This window comes from Hydra vulgaris, chromosome 05 (assembly GCF_038396675.1).
Source record: "Hydra vulgaris chromosome 05, alternate assembly HydraT2T_AEP".
NCBI classification, from domain to species: Eukaryota; Metazoa; Cnidaria; class Hydrozoa; order Anthoathecata; family Hydridae; genus Hydra; species Hydra vulgaris.
In genome coordinates, this window is record NC_088924.1 from 41,290,907 (window position 1) to 41,310,342 (window position 19,436).

The following is a 19,436-nucleotide window of genomic DNA, read 5'->3' on the forward strand; positions in this document are numbered from 1 at the left end:
TTCTGTAAAATCCGATATAATATTTTTAAAATTTTCTAGAACAAAACTTGTAAAAAATTACACTTAATATGTTTGCAAAAATAATAACAATAAAAATGATGATGATAACATTTTAAAAATTTTTCCAAACAAATAAATATGCAAATACATGTAAAAATTTTATTCCAAAAATGTGTAAATATCTTTTTCAAAATAAACAGCAAAAATATTTTCAATAAAAAATCTTCCTGTCATAAGACTTGATCGATGCATCAAGGTGCATGGAATGATTATTTTGTCTGAGATGATATTTTAAAGATGATACCAAAGATGATAATTTTCTATTTAGACATCATTATTAACCACGATGACATGAAGTATTTAAATAAAAATTCGTTTTATAAAAACAGATTTCAAATTTTCTTCATTTCTAAAATACTAAATACTTATTAAGGATTTAGAATAAATAAAAAATATATATAAACACACATAAACACATATAATACAGATAAATAAACAAATAAAAAGATACTTCTTAGTAAAATCGTTTCATGTCGTTTTGTTTTTTTTGATAAAAGTAAAACGATAAACCACCAGCAAAAGTAACAAATAAAAGTATCGCCAAGAGCCAGTTCATAGCTTGTTCACGACGCGTTGAAGGTTTAGATGGATCATCAACATGTTCTGAAAATAATAATTTTTAGCTCGATTGTTGAGTTTGAGTCAAGTTTTTCAATTTTTAAAAATTTGGTCGATCTATTCTAATATTATTTATAGTAATACTAATAAGTTATAAAAAAAAACTTTTAAATTTTTACCTCTATTAGGTTCTGATTCGTTTGAATTTGGTATAATATTTGAATAATCGCCTTCTTCCTCTTCGTTTTCAAGCTCGTAAAATTTCATTGAAAGTATATCGTGATTATCTTAAGAAAACAAAGAAGGAAAAAAGTAAAACCTTTTCTACGTAAGGGACGGACAAATATTATTTATTTAATTATTATTATTACATTTCTACGTAAGGGACGGACAAATTATTTATTCAATTATTATTATTACATTTCTACGTAAGGGACGGACAAATTATTTATTCATTTATTATTATTACATTTATTATACTCGAATTGCTATAAAAAAAAGAACTACACATTGAAAACACATAATCGAAACATTGCTTGCAACTATTTAATCAGTATAAACTATAATTTCATTAGTGTCTATTTAAAAAATTTATTTGTAAATTAAATTTTCATTGTCTTTTCTTAACTGTGGGTGTAATTATTAATTCAAGAATATAAATTGAAAAAAAATTGAAAAAAAAAAAAAAAGATCTACATTAACCTTAAAAAACATAAAACTTGTAAAAAAAATCAATAAACATATAACAAATGCTATATTTATAAATAATTATATTACAGGTTTGAATAAATTAATTTTTATTGATTACAATTTTTAAGGTTTACAAGATCAAAAACAAATAATTTTATTATTTTAATAGCAAAACAGATAAAGTTGCAGACCAGAAAACTCCTCAGTTTGTTATTAGTGACAACAAATGAAAAAAAACAACTGAAAAAATGGGCTGGTAAGCTAAATTATATAGAAAAGTATAAAAAGAAATTTATTTTTTATAAACAAAAGCAATTTCATAATTACACATGACCAAATTTCATTAAAAGAAATGATTAAGTTCAAATCAATTTTAAAATAAAATTAAAATATATGACCAAAAAAAATATATGTATATTATATAACATAAATATTTAACTATTACAAAACTTTTTGATAAAAATTTTATATAGTTGTATTCATTCTCCTTATTTTTTGTTTTGTTTCAAGAGTTGTTATGCTTATAACTTTTAATCTTTCTTTATATGAAATCTTTTTGAATGCTGTTATTAGTATTGTTGCTCTGTGTTGCATACTTTGTTGCTCTGTGTTGCTTTCTATTTCTTAGATTGTAGATCACAAGGGGCAGATCAAGAATTGCAAAATCTGGAAATATTCTCATTAAAAGCCACAAACACTGTTTTAATAAAAGGGTCTATTTGGAAAATTTAAGAAAAAAGAAAACAAATTTACGACTGCAAAAATAATAACAGCCAAAACTTACATATTACTTATATATTGTTTTTTTAAACACTAGCTAATTCATATTTTATGAATAATTATGGCTTTAGTCTGCATTGAAACCTAATAATCATTTTTTTGATCATTCGAATCTGGTGTCTAAATCCGATTTAACTTAACATGATTATACTTCGCTCCTAACTTTTGCTATTATTTTAGTGTCACCAGTATACATTTTCATTACTTTTTTCATATTTTCTGGTAAGTCATTTATATGTATCATGAATAATAAAGCTCCTAAAATTGGTTCTCGGGGCAAATGGCTGAAAACTAACATCTGCGCCAAAAAAATATTTTAACTTTTAAAGTTGTTTTCGAAGGCTTATAATCCCTTTGATCCATTTCAACAGTTCGTCTGTTATGTAAGCTGCTAGTTTGATTAGTAATCTGTAACCAAATGCTTTTGCAAAATCTAAATATGTTGTACTAACAACACTTGCATGGATCATGTCTGGACCGCTAGCTTTATCTGTTTCTAAATTCTTAATTTTACAATTTGTTAATATTCTGTCTTTTCCACTTATATCTTCTATCACTAACTGGTGACATTGATTATTCTTGATCTTTTGATTTTACTGCTCTTTTTGCTGTTTAACTTTTATTTGTATTATTTGTATACCTAACAACAACTTTTTTGTTTTTTCTTCAAGTACTTTATAAAAAGTTTTCGAGCTTGGTTAGTTTTAGTTGTTACTTATTTTTTAATTTTTTTATTCTTTAACTGATGTTTTGTTTAGCCATTTTGTTTTACAGTTGATATATATCATTTCAGGTTCTCTTTTTTTTTTGTATTAGTTAATTTGATTGACTGCTTATCCATGGTGTATTTTTATTATTTACGCTTGTTTTTGGCCTGAACTTATTGAAAAGGCTAATTAAGTAAATAAAAGAAAAATTTTTTGAACTGGGTAGTCTCTAAAAAAACTGATCCCATTGGTTGTTTCATCTCACATTTTTCTAAAAAAACTGATCTTATTGGTTGTTTCATTTCACATTTTTTATAACCAGCTTTTTTGTAGTTAAAAATATTTTTTTATTCTGCCCACCGCCAGCTAAAATAAAATTAAAATGTAATATATTGTGTCTTTGTAATATTACCTTGTGGAAACACTACCTAATGGAATTGAACTTTTATGATTCTTTTTAAGATTCATTCTTTAGTTTTAGAGATTTTAAGTTTTGTTTGATAAAAAAACTATTTGTTGAAAAGTCGGTATATTTAAATTAAATATTCATTATTTATCATTTTGCTGAACTGTTAATCAATTGAGTTGGTACTGGCATCTATTTGTGTAGCGTACCCATCTGACCATTTTATATTGGTAAAATTGAAGTTTCCTATAATTTAAATTGAAGTTTTCTATAATAATAATACTGTCTATATCTATTATGTCTGTAAAATTGCTTGGTCTGTATATGCAACCTATTTTGATTTTCCTAATAATTATGACAGCTCACATCCTAGTTAACTATTATTTAAAACGTCATCACTCGGCTCATTTAATGTTAAACTATCATCTATATATAAAGCTACTCCTACACCTTTTTGGATGCCTATTCTGTCATGCTTATAAACAGTTTATAGGCATGATAAAACAGGCATTATGTAGTTTTCTATACCACTAAATGTTTTGAACTATATTTCACTTATACCAATTATGTTTGGTTCACATTCATTTACCAGAAGTTTGAATTCTTTTTTTTTCATATAAAGACATTGTTTTCAGTCTACCCAATTTGAAAGTGGACGAAAACATAAGACTATAACAGACAACTAGACGGTATTGATGCTGATGCACTATACCATTACACTTGTAGATATTAACAGTCTCTAATATTATTATTTTTTTTATATGTTATTTTGCGTATTCATTTTTTGGTAATCTTTTTTACAAAAAACCTACAAAGTGTTAAACTATCTAGTTTTTATTGTTTTTGTTGCCAACAATTATGCTTTCAGTTTCAAGTTTGTTAGCTACTGTAACTAGCTCTACCATTAAAAACTAAAAACTTGTACTGTTAAAAAATAAAAACTGTTGTATTATGTACTATGTTTTGTACCATGCGAAACCATTTTTCACTTATACCAACTATGTTTGGTTTACTTTTATTTATGAGAAGTTTGAAAGACATTGCATTGATACATTTACATTTCAATTTATTTTAACTTTAATTAAAATCGAACGGTGAACTGTGAAAAAAATACTGCCAAAATACAAAACAGCTTGCTCACAAAAGAACAGCTTTGTAAAAAATTGTTCATTTTGACAAGACTCTCTTTTCAGCATTGTTTACATTGAGCTACTTTAGTGAGGCTGTCTTAATTGGATCTATTTTAGCCTAAGCAATTTTGATAAAGCGCTAATGTATTTTGTTGAGGCACTGAAATGTCAATGTTTGAAATATTTAAATACAACTAATGTTACAACTAATGTTCAAAAGAATACAATGTTTACTCAACACAACTTGGTTTAACATGTTCACTATCAAATAATACAGGTAATATTACCTGAAAGGTCACCAGTCTGAGCAGATAAACCAAAATAATATCCAGTTGGCATCTCAACACCATATTTGTCCAAACATTCCTTCCAAGAATCATCATTATCTATATCATATTGCACCTAAAAAGAGTAAATAAATATATGTTGTAAATAAGTAAACAACATAAATACGCTTGTTGTAAATAAGTAAACAAACTAGAGCTTTTTTTAATGCCCACTCACATGATTCAAATTTTTTTTTGAATTTTTCACTTGAAATTCACTTTAAAATGCAAATGCTGCAGACAGCCATCTTATAAATCAGAAAATATTAAGAAAATGGATAAGAAAATGAGAGAAGAGAATTCCCTGGGTCAATGTACATAGAAAAAATTATTATTACATTTATGATAAAATGTTTTTCGAATACATAGAAATAATCATTGTGAAATGACAGTCATACAAAAACAATTTTGCAGAGATAAAGAATAGATGAAAGCTTGTTAGAGTAGGAACCATGGGGTAGAGTAGAATCATGGTAGTAATTTTAACCTCATAGTATTATTTGATATCTAACTTAAACCTTAAAATTATATATAATATAACAATAAATGTAAATTTTATAATTTAAAATAAAAATTCACACACCCTTAAAAAAACACAAGCCTAATATGTTGATTCAAATATAGTCAAAAATGAGGACTTTAAAAAATAAAAAAAACACTAACTGTTAATCTTTTTTTTGATCCAAGATATCTAATAGCAACATGTGTTTCGCCTGCAACACCACGGAAATTAACCTTAAGAGAAAAAATTTTCAAAAAATAAGCAAAAAAAAAATTAACTGACTTACATTATAAACAAAATTTTAAAATCATACCGAACAACCCGCAAGTTGTGTGTGTGTACCATCACGATCATGATCATAATGTATTGAACCGTTTGAAACTTGAGCAGAAATATAAGGATGTTCATGCTGAAATAAATTATTATTGATTAGTAAATTTTTGGTTTTTTTCCTTTCTATTAATTCTATATATTGAATGTGACTTAAACTCTGTGGTTCAAACTTTCATTTACTACTGAAAAACTACTTTGTATATTAGATTCAGACACATTTTATAAAATGTAATGAACTCTCTCGTTCTCTATTTCTCTCTTTTTTTTAAACATGAAATCATGTTTTTAAAACTTGATTTCTTTTATTTTTAAAAAAAACAACATAATTTCACAAGTTTAAAAAATCTTATTTAATCTTTTTATGTTATGTATAATAGATAATATGAGTTAACTAATAGTTTTTTTGTTTTTATTGTTTTGAAAAATGTATGCGTTGGGGAGGGGATTGATTTTGAAATAATGGGTATGTATGCAAAGGGGAAGGGGGTCATTGAAAGTATACAGTTGTGTATAAAGGGAAAGGGGGGGGGGGTCCTAATACAATGGTTTTATTGTATACCACGTCCCTGGTAGTACCGCGCTCAACTTGTTTCTCCGCGCAGCGGCCTTGTTCGTCGAGGTTTGTGTTTCGGAGTTATAGAGTTGAGAGAGGGTTATAACCACTATTGAGTAGCCTCCTCATCTGTAGTGGCCTTCATGGCCTTGAGGAGGTGAATAACAAAAAAAAAAAAAAAAAAAAAAAAAATATGTACTTTATAGATGCTCCCAAGTAAATATATTATTCAGAGTGTATAAGTTATTTAAGTAAATATACTATTCAGAGTATATAAGTAATATCGGTAAATATATCATTCAGAGTATATAAGTTATATTGGTAAATATTAGGTATTGTTGTTAAAGGTATGTTGTATTTATAGTAGTTATCTATTGCATTTTTACAATATAAGCAACTGTAATCTACACAATATAAACAACTGTAATGTTCTAAGTTCAAGAAGTTGCATATAAGTTATATGTTGCAGACATTAAATTGGTGACTTAAAGTGTAGCAGTTAAGTTGCTATGCAGAGAGAGTTTTAGATTATATAGGGAGGAATCTGTGAGTGGGAGTGGGGGAGCGGAAATCCTGTAGAAATTAAAAATTTTGAGTTTCAGTTAATTGTTCCATATCAAATTTTGAGCAAAAGTTATACAGTTGTTGTAAATTGTTCATTTAAAATAAAAAAAATATTGAAAATTTTGCTTAAGCAATAAACTATATTTTTAATAATTAAATGATTTTTTACTCTTTTAAATAAAAATAATCAGAAAAATATAATCAGTGTGAAAAGAGCCTTGTGAGTGGAAAAGCATAAAACCTTATTATTTGAAAAGATAATGAAGGTAACTTATTTTTTAAATTTGATATTTTTATTTAATATTAAATACTTTTATTTAATATTTATTTTAATCTATATTTTGAACTTACTTTAGATATTTCAAAAACAATGTTAGTATTACCAAAGTAAAAAAAGATTATATAAATAAAAAAATTATATAAACCTATCTATATTATATTGATAAATAATTAAACAAATCTTATTTTGTTTTTCTACAAATAAATTTAGATATTAATATAGACACCTTCAAGCAAAACTCTTAAATAGAGGATGTGCCCTATATGCCCCATAAAATCACAAATATCCTTCATTCTACATCAATACTACCAATTCTATTGTTACATACTTACATCAATTTTAATACCACATTTTTAGTACCACTGTCATCACCATAATTATCTTTATCTCTATCTGTTTCTATTATCTATGTATTATCTCTTCTTTTATCTCTTTTATTGTACTATCTCTACTATAACTTATTGCTCTCTTCAATTTCTAACTTAATACTATTGACCTTTAAAAACATGAAATTAACCTGGTGTTCACCGTTTTGATTAGCATAAGTATCAAAAAACAATGCCAATCCAGTAAAGTAGTCTTTATTACCAAAAACTGGACCTAAAAAAAAAAATAAAAAACTAAAAAACATAAATTTTAGTAACTTAATATATTAAAAAATCAATTTCAACTAAAATAATTAAAAATAACAACTAAAAACTAAAACTTTTTTAACAATTAAAAAATTTAAAAAAAAAAAAAAAACTTGTATTAAAAACAAAACAAACATTTCATATAGTGATGCAAAAATACTGATTAATCGGCATCGCTATTGACTTAATCTCCTTTTTTACAATTGTTATTGCTATGGGTATCGACCTTTTTTTACTCATTAACATATTTTCTAACTGATTGCTTTTAAAAAAAATTTAATCCTGCATTATGTAAATGGTTAAATGTTAAATAAACCAAACTCTCTTTATATATAATAAAGGTATACCTTTTATTTTTGAGACAAAATTATGCAATTTAATATATATTTTTTATATATTTTACTTTCGAAAAATTGGGCAAATTTACCTTTAAAAAAGCAGCAATCAATATTATGTTAGTTGACTAACAGAGAGCATAAAAGAAAGTTAAATAACAAAAAAAGGGTTGAGAGAAGACTTTCAAAACTGTAAACTGCATAAGTGAGAAAAATATTGTGTAACAAAATTAATAAATTTACTGAGACACTATACTTTTGAAAAAAGATTAGAATTTTTTTACTTTTGATAGGCGCTTTGCCTGATGGATACCTTTTCTGTTAGCAAAGCTGGCGGAATGTCGGTAAAATTGGCTAAGTTTATTTTAAATACTAAAATTATTAACAGCGAAAACCATTTATCCTTTCTTTTGTTTATATTTTACCCAAATTTATTGTATTGTAATCAAATTGAAAAAATTTTGATATCCAGAAGGGTATTCTTTGATTTTTTTGGATGCATCCTCCTGATGATTCATCAGAATTTATATTTTTTAATACTTTTTTGGTCACCATAACTTAAAGAAGAGAATATCAGTGGCATTGATCATCAACAAAATATTTATTGAGCTCTAACGATGAGCTCTGCATATTGCTCAGCAGTGTAAACTCAATCAAAACAACGGGTCAATCTTTTTACGATTTTTTCTTTCACTTGATATGACTCTTTCCTCGACTTTCTTTATCATCCTTGGTGCATAAGAAAACTAACCTTTTATATAGAAATTAGCTACTATATTGCTTAGGGTTTGTTTTTAAAAGTAATCTTTATTCATTAACAAATCTTTTCATTTTTAAAATCGGCTAAGATTACTTGTGGGCTTGTATTTTTTTTTTTAATTCGCTTTTTAATACTTTTTTTGAAAAAAAATATTTTTTAAATAAAATTGCAAAAAAAATAACTTACAACATAATTTTGTTTAGCATTAATATAAAAATATAATACATATGTGGGATGATAAAAAGTTTAATTTAATTACAAATTTCTTCGCAAACGGATTGCTAAATATTGTAACTCTCTGTAAAGACTAAAAAGTAGAAAAAAAATATAACAAAAACATTTGCTGAAAAATATAATCTTTTTTATACTAAAAAGTAGAAAATAAACTTTTTAATTCAAATTACATTTTACAAACCCACAAGTAAAACAAATATGTATAATTGAAAGTTTTTAAGTCTAGTACAAGTCGTCTAAAATGTTAACTCAATAATTATGCATCAATAACAATAACAATGCTATATAACAATAACGCATTGTTAAATGCCTTAAATCATTATAGAGTCTATAAAATAGAAAATAAAATATAGCAAATACGCCATCTTTCCTAAATTTTGTATACAGGTGGTCCAGACAACATTTTTTGTTGTTTGAACCACCTGTGTGTCATGAATTTGAAAACAAACAATCAAACAATATATAAAAAAAAAACTATCAACAAGCATAATAAAATAAAAGATATAAAGATTTGGACTTTATAAAACTGCACACATTTTGAGCAATTCAAGAAATATCGACTTAAATGGTTACTTGCTTGTCAACAACCTCACTGTAATTAAAAATAACTTCCTCATCTTTGGCCATGCATTTGCAATATTATTTGACAATGACCCACATTTGTTCGGAAATCTTAATGACAAACAAAATAAGAATACTGTTGGATTAAATTTGTTTGATGCCTTAAAACAATTATTCAAAGAGCATTCATTCGGAATTTTGATTTCTGCAAGTAAATCTTATTCAGTGCTTAAACAACTTGACAAATTTACTTTGCCGATTCTCATTCTTGCGGATCAAAAGGAGCGCCAGCTGCAAATGAAAGAGCATGTTCATTGAATGCAACAACTCACTGAATATGCAGATGCACAACTGGAAATAAAAACATACAATATACTTTAGACAGAATTGATGTCATTGTCAAAAATGATTTTGTTAAACAAAAACTTCAGCTTAAAGATTGTCCATCCAAAAACGATGTTGACATGATTGACCACATTCTGGTTCAAACATCCGTTTGCTCACCAATAGAAGCTCATCAACCAAGAGAAGAAGCTATATTAAAAAACCTGTCTGAAGATGGAAATGACTACCTATTTTATGCCCTACAAAGATATGAATTTCTGAAAGTTAAATCAAACATGCTTAAGAAGAACTTCTAAAGCTCATGCTTTAGAAGAACTCCAGATTATGAAACCACTTATAGACTGTGATATAGAAATGGAAGAATGTAATGACGAAAGAACGACAGATACTAATTTTGATTTAGCCAAAAGAGCTATGAATGTTGGACCACATGATTTGTTTAATTATATTATGTCAAACATTCGATTGCAACTCAATGGAGACAATCAACGCGTTAAAGTGCTCATAACTGGTCAAGCTGGAACTGGAAAAACTTTTACTTTAAAAGTACTTAAAGAACAAATTCAAAGATGCTATGAACAAACAAATTTTGTCAGGAAAGTCTGTGCACTCACAGGAGCTGCTGCAAAGTTGGGAAACGGAGAAACAATTCATTACACTAAAACTACCGCTTAAAAAAGATGGTAAAATAATCGAATCTTCCTATGCTATCTGGAGACTACCTAAAAAGAATGAGACAACAATGGCGCAATACTAAACTCTTCATCATTGATGAAATTTCCATGGTTTCTTATGAAATGCTATGTATGATTGAAAATCGCTTGAAGCAACTTAAGGACAGCTCTGAATTATTTGCCTGAATCAACATACTTTTCTTTGGTGATTTGATGTAACTACCACCTATTCGAGGTAGCCAAGTGTTAAAGCAACCAGAAAGAATGCAACGGCAACACACTTATGGAGACTGTTTACAATGTGTGAATTAACGGAAAATATGAGACAGCAAGGTGACAACACTTTTATTGATATTTTGAATAACTTGAGTGTTGGAAAAGTGACTGGCGAAAACATCAGTGTTTTACTAACAAAACTTGAGTAAAACGATGTTGGAAATTCTGCTCTCAGAAAGGCACTTCCAGTGCATCCCATTATACAGCAAGTTGAAGACCACAACAAAGCAGTTTTGGAGCTTTACGAGAAAAACAATATGAACATTATTCATGCTCAAGATACAATTGTTGATGCAAAAAAGAGCTTAGAAAATTTCAAAATTCAGAAATTGTTTCCACTAGACATTAATAAAATTGGGGGACTCCCAAAGGAACTGATTATTTTTGAGGGTGGCTACACTATAACATTGGCGTGTCCAAAGGACTATCTAATAGATCAATTGGTTTCATAACAAATATACATGTGCCACTGTTCTGGCGCAATCAAGTTCATAAAAATGACATTCCTTACGTGGATTTTGCTGATATCGGAATTCACCATATTGAACCAAAAACCATACAATTTCCAGCTAAACACTCTTTCGGAACAGCAGAAAGACAAATGCTTCCTTTGATTCTTTGCTCATCATCTACAGTTCACAAAATGCAAGGCACAACTGTTAATCAGGCAGTTATCAATATAGGATCAAAACTTTTGCACCAAGACAAGCATACGTTGCCTTGAGTCGTGTACAAGCTTTGGAAGGATTAAGATTAGAGCAAAGTTGCAAAAAGCTAATATGTGAAAACGTTTGCAACAAATCTACTTTGAAAGAAATGAAATGACTAAGAGAACTTCCATCATTTTTTGAAGTAGAAAAAACCAATAAAATCCCTTTACCCACTGTAGACACTAATGACCCAGTAAATTTTTTTTTTTTTTTTTTTTAGATTATTAACCCTAACCCTAACCCTGACAGTAAATGAACCTTCTCTAAATTTTAAAGTTCTTTTTAAAAACCAAAAAGTATCATCTTTTCCAAAACAGTCAATTACTCAAAGAATAAATAAAAGAACATAAGAAATGGGAAAACGAAAACGAGAAACCAAAAAAATCCCAGAAAAGAACAAATAGAAGAAAAAAACCTAAAATCGATAAAGCTAAGAATTTCATGGCAGTGAATTCTAACAAATTTGTCATCTTTCCTAACTCATGCAACGTTATCATAAACAATCAAAAATTGCACATTCACAATTTGTGTCCATACAACTCATATGCTCATGGAATGGTCTGTCTTTTTAAAACAAATCCAGAAATTGCAAAATACATGAAAGAAAACACACTTCTGCTTAAAATTTAACATACATTATTGGGTCATTCCATATGAAATCATCTAGACCATGGCACCCTTACATCTCAGAATTAGTTCAATTTTATCTCACTTGCAGTCTTTTATTAAAAAAATGATAACTGCGAAAATTCAAGTCAAAAATACACATAGGTTCCAGAGATATTATCAGTTAAAATAATGCAGACTCAGCATTTTAGTGATTATCTGAGGCGACTATAAAGCAACTTTGACATATAGTATCTTCATAATGGCTTGGGGAAATTTCCTAAAAATTGGTACCTTGAATTTTATTATAAAATTTAAATTACCTTTGGTAACTTAAAAACAAAAGCAATTGAAATGTTTTTTAAAACATTTATTTGAATAAAACATCAAAATAGTGTTATTTATTGACTAATTTAGGATGTTTATAATGGGCCAAGGAAGGGCCAGGGGGCCCTCTGACCAACTCTGTTTCCCTTCCCCCAATCTCCCTAAATTTTTTTTTTTTTTTTTTAATGCATAAAATGATATAATAATAAATAATTATTAAAACTCAATTTAAAAACATAATTTTTTTTAGTTTAAGTTTGAGAAAATTTTTTTTCATTATTTTAATTCAAATCGGTGAATGCTTACCTCTTATTATATCAAAAACAAGCAAAAGTTTTGTTTTGTTCTTTTTAAAAGTTGTATTTTACTTGTTTGTATTTTTTTTTTGAAGATTTAAATTTACACGAGGAATGGGAATCAAAAAGTGAGAAAAAAATTAGGTTAGATACCACTATAGAATTGCTTGGAATTTCACTAGTCAAACTAAGTCTTTCAAAACACAGCAAATTGCCTGCAGTAAAACAAAAGTTTGAGAACATTATTGACAGAGTTGCAAAAATGGTCTCATTAGCATAACATTAGCATAACATTAAAGAAACTTCTTTAACAAAAGAAATAAAAAGCCCCATTTCAGATAACAACATTAACAATGACCATGATCTTAACATTTTAATGTATGAAATAAAATAAAAATTTCAGAGACTGACTCTTATCGCCACAAGGTGCAAATGTTAACACTTGCACCAAAATCATGGACACATACAAAGATATCAAGCTACTTTGAAGTGTCTGAGTATCTTGTTCGAACTGCAAGAAAAGTTAAAATTGAGGATGGAACTCTATCAAAAACTGGAAACCCATTTTCACCAGGAACAGTTAATTTAGTGATTAACTTTTATCAAAGTGATAAATTTTCAAGAATGATGCCAGGAAAAAAGATTTTGTAAGTGTTAAGAAAAACCAACTTGTTCAAAAAAGATTGCTACTCAATCTTAATGAATTACATGTTGCATTTAAAAAAGACTACGCCAAAGTCAGTTTGTCAAAGTTTTGTACTCTTAAACTTAAATGGTGCATTACAACTAATGTGTCAGGTACTCATAATGTATGTGCATGCATACATCTCCAATACAAAATTTCTCATTGATGCCATTAGGTGGAATAAAAGTTATAAAGATTTCATGGCATTGATTGTTTGTTCACTTGAAAATGCAGGATATATGTTGCATTGATGTACCCAACGCCCTAGGGTATTGAAGCATTAAAAAGTTTTTTAGTGCAGGAGTTTATGGACCATGAGCTCAAAGAAGATGTAGCATTCAAGCAATGGCAGAGTACCAATTGTACAACACTACTATTACAATCATTGCCACTAGCATTGACAACCTTGCCACTCATTCATGTATTGTAAAAACACAAAGTAGATACTTGAAAAACTGTAAGGAAAATCTTAACCAAAATGAATGCTTAATTTTAGGAGATTTTGCTAAAAATTATCAATATGTTGTTCAGGATGAGGTTCAAAGTTATCACTGGAGCAAAATTCAATGTTCACTTTTTACAATTGTACTTTATTTTATAGAGAAAAAAATTCTCAAATAAATCTTTTTGTTACCTTTCAGATGCTGATCATGATACAGGATTTATTTACAAGACTCAGGAAGATATTTTTTTTTTAAACATCTTTGCTTCCAACAAGGCTGCAAGCAACCACTATTTAGAATTGGAAGAGAAAAGATGAAGATTGTAGAGCAAGATAACGATTGACAGATGACTTTAAGGATTGCAAATTATATGACTCAGGAAAGCAATATGAAGAGAGCGAATTCCAAAGAACTGATGTTCAAGGAAAAAAACTAGACAAATAAGAGTTTTTGGAGCACTTAGGAACAGTCACAGAAAAAGGATGAGGAAGAAAGCTTATGGAAAAGACCAGCATGCCAAACTTTATCTAAAGATTTAAAAACCTTGCTTATATAGGAAGAAGACTAATAGGACGGTAGTTAGACAAATCGCTCTCCAGAATTTTTGAAAATAGGGATAACATATGCTGCTTTCCAGCAGGCAAGAAAACAAGACTCTGATAAGTACTTGTTGAACAGTTTAGTTTTTAAAGTATAGATGACAGCTCCAGAGAACACTTCTGCAAGAATGTAACAGGTATGTTGTCTGGGCCACAAGCTGTAGAAGAGTCTAAGCAGGAAATCACTTTAGATACAGAAGCTGGAGTGATACAAATGTCAAGAAATGGATCAACCTATTTGACGGCTATTACAGGTAGAACGCAACTAATGGAATCAAGAGATGATATTGATGAAAAGTTCTTAGCAAACAATTCAGCTTGTCTTTAGGTGAGGTGACAAAGTCTGAACCGTAAAAGATAGGTGGAATTAAAGATTTGCCCTTATTATTAATGCTATTAAAGATTCTCCAGAAGTCACGAGAGCCTAATTTTTATGATGAAATACGACATTTCATGATCTGAGAATAGCGGGCTTTGACTTAGACAAAACCTTTTTACAATGGTTTCTAGCTGTAATAAACAGATGCCTGTTTTCTGGAGAATTGTTTTGCTGATAGATACGGAAGTGATGGTTTCGATTGGCAATTGCAGCAGCACAATGTGAGGAAAACCATGGAGAAGAGTGAGGCCTGACCTGGGATCGTCAAGAGGGAATAAAAGATTCCATGCCAGCCTGAATCAAAGAAGTTGCATAAGAAGCATATTTGTCAGCAGGAAGACGAAAGATTTTTAACCAATAGCTATCATAAAGAAAATAATGGAAAGAGTCACAGTCAGCTTTAAGGTATTTGTAAGAGGTACGATGATAGGGGGATTCAGATGAAGAAGAATGAGATAATAGTTTTAGAGAGATCAAACTGTGATCAGAAGCACCTAAGGGTGAATGTGGAGAAACTGAGCACTGACTAGGATAAGAAACAAGACATAAGTCGAGTAGAGAATATAACTAGATATATCGAAAAAAATCTACCTGATGTATCAAGTGTGAAATACTTTTCCGATGGTTGTGCAGCACAATTTAAAAATTTTAAAAACTTTATCAATCTTTGTCATCGCGGTAAAGAATTTGATTTAAATGCTGAATGGGTATTTTTTGCTACCAGTCATGGTAAATCCCCCTGTGATGGTATTGGTGGGACTGTTAATAGTATATCAAGAAAGTCTAAAACAAATAACTGCTGGGCAGATTTTAGATGTTAATTTAATCTACTCCTTTTGTAAAGCTAAGATAAATGGAATTTGTTTTAAATTGATTTCTAAAGATGAAATTGACCAACATGAGCACAATTAGAAAAAAGATATTTAGGTGGAAGAACAGTTCCTGGCACAAGGATGTATCATCATTTTATTCCAATTGCTTCAAACACTGTAAGTTATAAAAAAACAAGTATTGATACATGTATTGAAATATTTGATATCATTCCAAAAAGCAAACCTAATAATGAGATTTCATTAAACATTAAAAAAATAGATTATATTGTCTGTTTTTATGATGGATTTTGGTGGGTAGGAATTGCTGAATATGTATGTAAGCTTGATATAAAAGTCAGATTCATGCATCCACATGGACCAGGTAAAACCTTTTTCTGGCCAGTGAGAAATGATGAGTGTTGGGTGCTCGATTCTAAAGTTATGTGCCTAATTTCTACACTCACAACAATATCAGGTCATACATACAACATATCTGATTCAGATTTGAAGAATATAAGCAGTAGGTTACAAAAAAAAAATTAAGTATATCAAAAATAATTTTGTAATTTTATTTACCTATTTTGCATTTTAAATTTATCTTTACTTTTTTTCAAATACTTGGATGGAAGGCTGAGAAGGAGGGGGTTTAAATAAATCCCACTGTCCACCTTATTATGTCGATGACTACATTAGTATTAATCTACTAAATAATACCATAAAGATATTGATTGTTAAAATGTTTTAAAAAACATTTCAATATCTTTGGTTTTGAAATTTATGATTTTTAAAATCGTGAAATGATCTTAGTTTTGAGTGCTTACTTTGAAATAAGAGGTAACTAATAAAAAAAATTGTTTCTCAAACTTAAACTAAAAAAATGTGTTTTTAAATTGAGTTTTAATAATTATTTATTATATCATTTTATGCATTGAAAAAAAAAAAAAAATCCAGGGAGATTGGGGGAAGGGGGATGGAGTTGGTCAGAGGCCCCCTGACCCTCCCTTGGCCCATTACTATAAACATCCTAAACTAGTAAATAAGTAACACTATTTGATGTTTTATTCAAATAAATGTTTTAAGAAACATTTCAATTTTGTTACAAAATTTAAATTTTTCTAAACAGACACAATTTTTAAACGCAAATTTTGATCAAGCATTAGAGAGACAATTGATGAATCTAATTTTTTTCAGTAGACCTAAGATAAAATAATGATATTCAATTAAACTTTTTATTCGGGATTTTGGGCCACAGTCTTCATTTTATCTCCAAAAATTATGAATTTACAAGTCAATAATTTTGAGCAAAATTGGATAACTGAGGCATTTCTTGAGACAATTGAGTCTTGAGGGTGCTATTTATGGATTCCACAATTAAAAATCTATTTGGGTACCAACTTTTAGGAAATTTCCCCAAACCATTATGAAGATACTATATGTCAAAGTTGCTTTGTAGTCGCCTCAGATAATCACTGAAATGCTGAGTCAGCATTATTTTAACTGACAATATCTCTGGAACCCATGTGTATTTTAAACTATAATTTTCGCAGTTATTATTTTTTTAATATGGACTGCAAGTGAGGTAAAAATGAACATTCTGAGACGTAAGGGTGTTGAAAATATTATTTTTTGGATGATTTCATATGGAACTACCCTATTGCTAAAAATATCATTCAGGTGACAAACCTAAAGAAAATTGGATTTCATACCTTTCAAAAGAAGCTAAGCAAAAATTTGTAATCAAAGACATTCAAGATGGTGTAAATGATAAAATGTATCAGATCGATACAACAAATAATATTACATTAATGGTTGGTAAAACTCTACAAGACTTTGTGGTATGTAAGACTCTCTGAAAATGCTTTACCGATGGTTGTAACAATATTGATAAAAATAATTTCTCAGAAATTTTGATAAGAATACCTTAGCATGGTTTGAAGGACATCAAGGAATTAGTACTTAAAATTGTGACACCAGAACGTCAAATATGCAACATGTAAACAGAATTACAAAATTCATGTTAAACTTAATAAATTCATCTTCATCAGTGTTTACCCTTTAAGGACTGATTTTCAAATAAATGCACCAAAAAAATCAATTTTTTTTTTATGCCTAGAACTTAAATATTGACATATTAAGAATAAAAAAAAAGTCTGTTTTAAAAATAAACTTTATTTTTATACATAAATATGTCGTTTTTTAATTCAAAAAAATGTAAAAATGATACATATTAGTAAAATATTAAAATAGATTTAATATAATAATATTGTTACAAGATTATTTTCACGAATTATTTCGGCTAATACATAATGAAACGTAAAATATGTGACCGCCTGAGTTATCTCGGGTTCGGTTTTTTTGGATGATATAGCATGACCCGAGATATCTCAGGGCTGGTCCTTAAGGGGTTAATTGAGTCGAAACAGATCTTGTAAAGTTTAGTGATATTCAAGAATTATTTTAAGCATGACGATTACCTTAACTTTGTAATTGATTTTCACTACTACCTTAACTTTGTAATTGATTTTCAAATTACACATTTTGTTTCATACTGTAAAACACCTGGAAACTTAAGGCTTTTAAATGACATCGGCATGAAAGAAGAAATTATCTATGGAAATGCTGACGCTGTTAAATTAAATCCAGTCTTCCTAATCTATTCTCGATACAGTCAAAACAATTTTTAATGAGCTAACATAAAAAGACTAAAACTACATGCAACTTACAACATAATTTTGTTTAAGAATGATATAAAAACATACTACAAAAGTGGAAGGATGAGATGCGCAAAGCAAATGAAATATTTGTTACTCTATTTTACTTCTATATTATATATGAAAAATTTCTATCCTTTAAAAAAAAAAATTTCGTTCCTTTAACTAGAAAAAACTACATTTTTTTAATAAGGCTAAAAAGCTCGATTTAATTACAAATGTCTTGACAAATGCATCGCTAAATATTGTAACTCAATGTAAAGACTAAAAATAAAATAAAATATAGCAAAAACATTTGCTAAAAAATATAATCTTTTTTGTACTAAAAAGAAGAAAATAAACTTTTTAATTTAAATTTAATATTCAGTAAACTAAAGATCTGCACAAGATTTATATAAAAACAAACCTGTCAATCTTTAGTTTACTGAACTATTAAATTTAGATTAAAAAGTTTATTTTCTTCTTTTTAGTACAAAAAAGATTATATTTTTTAGCAAATGATTTTGCTATATTTTATTTATGTTTTTAAATTCTTAATCGCAGAATAAAAATGAATGAACCCTGATTGAAACATAAGTTGTGATGTTTTTGAAAGACTTTGTTGCTTGACCATACCTTAAAAATCTTATTAACGTATGATTTTTGCTCTGTCCACCACATGAATCACTAAATAAAATAAGGTTCTTTGCTGTTAATGGCAATTTGTTCTTCAAATAACCAAGAATCAATTTGCAAACCTTGAGAAAATCTAAAGACTTTCTCCTGTGTTTTTCATTGTATATGTAGAACTTTGTTCGCTCATTTTTAACATTATGGATTCAAAAATACCCCTAACATTATGGATTCAAAATACCCCTAACATCATGGATTCAAAAAATGAATACCCCTAGATTCAAAGAATGAATACCCCTTATGGGTTTCATGGACAGGAATGTTTGGAAGGGCCATGCTTTGCATAAAGTCATAAAACAATACAGCAGTTGAATCCTTGTATTTTCTTTTATTGTTTTCAATTCTTGGTAAAAAATTTTGGCTCTCTTTTTGTGGACCATTATTTCTATTACAGCAGCCTTTTTAGCATTTTAATTCAATAAAAAGTGACTTAATTTTGCAGCTTAATTTTTTGCATTTATTGCAAACATTTGTTTGGGGTCAACCAAAG

General features: G+C 28.3%; 1 protein-coding gene across 2 annotated transcripts in view; it reads right to left on the reverse strand.

Annotated features, from left to right (window-relative positions):
• Positions 1-19,436, reverse strand: part of LOC100213998 (vesicular integral-membrane protein VIP36) — a 37,804-nt gene continuing 18,368 nt past the window's right edge. Inside the window, exons 4-10 of one of the 2 annotated variants that reach the window (XM_065798219.1) lie at positions 7,407-7,489; positions 5,473-5,568; positions 5,321-5,392; positions 4,619-4,733; positions 798-905; positions 512-663; positions 1-417 (exon numbers count right to left, since the gene is read on the reverse strand). In XM_065798219.1, coding sequence (XP_065654291.1) covers positions 515-663; positions 798-905; positions 4,619-4,733; positions 5,321-5,392; positions 5,473-5,568; positions 7,407-7,489 — 623 coding nt within the window. In that variant the 3' untranslated portion in view covers positions 1-417; positions 512-514. Of the gene's footprint in view, positions 425-511; positions 664-797; positions 906-4,618; positions 4,734-5,320; positions 5,393-5,472; positions 5,569-7,406; positions 7,490-19,436 lie in introns of both variants that reach the window. The other variant, XM_065798220.1, reaches the window with a different exon arrangement.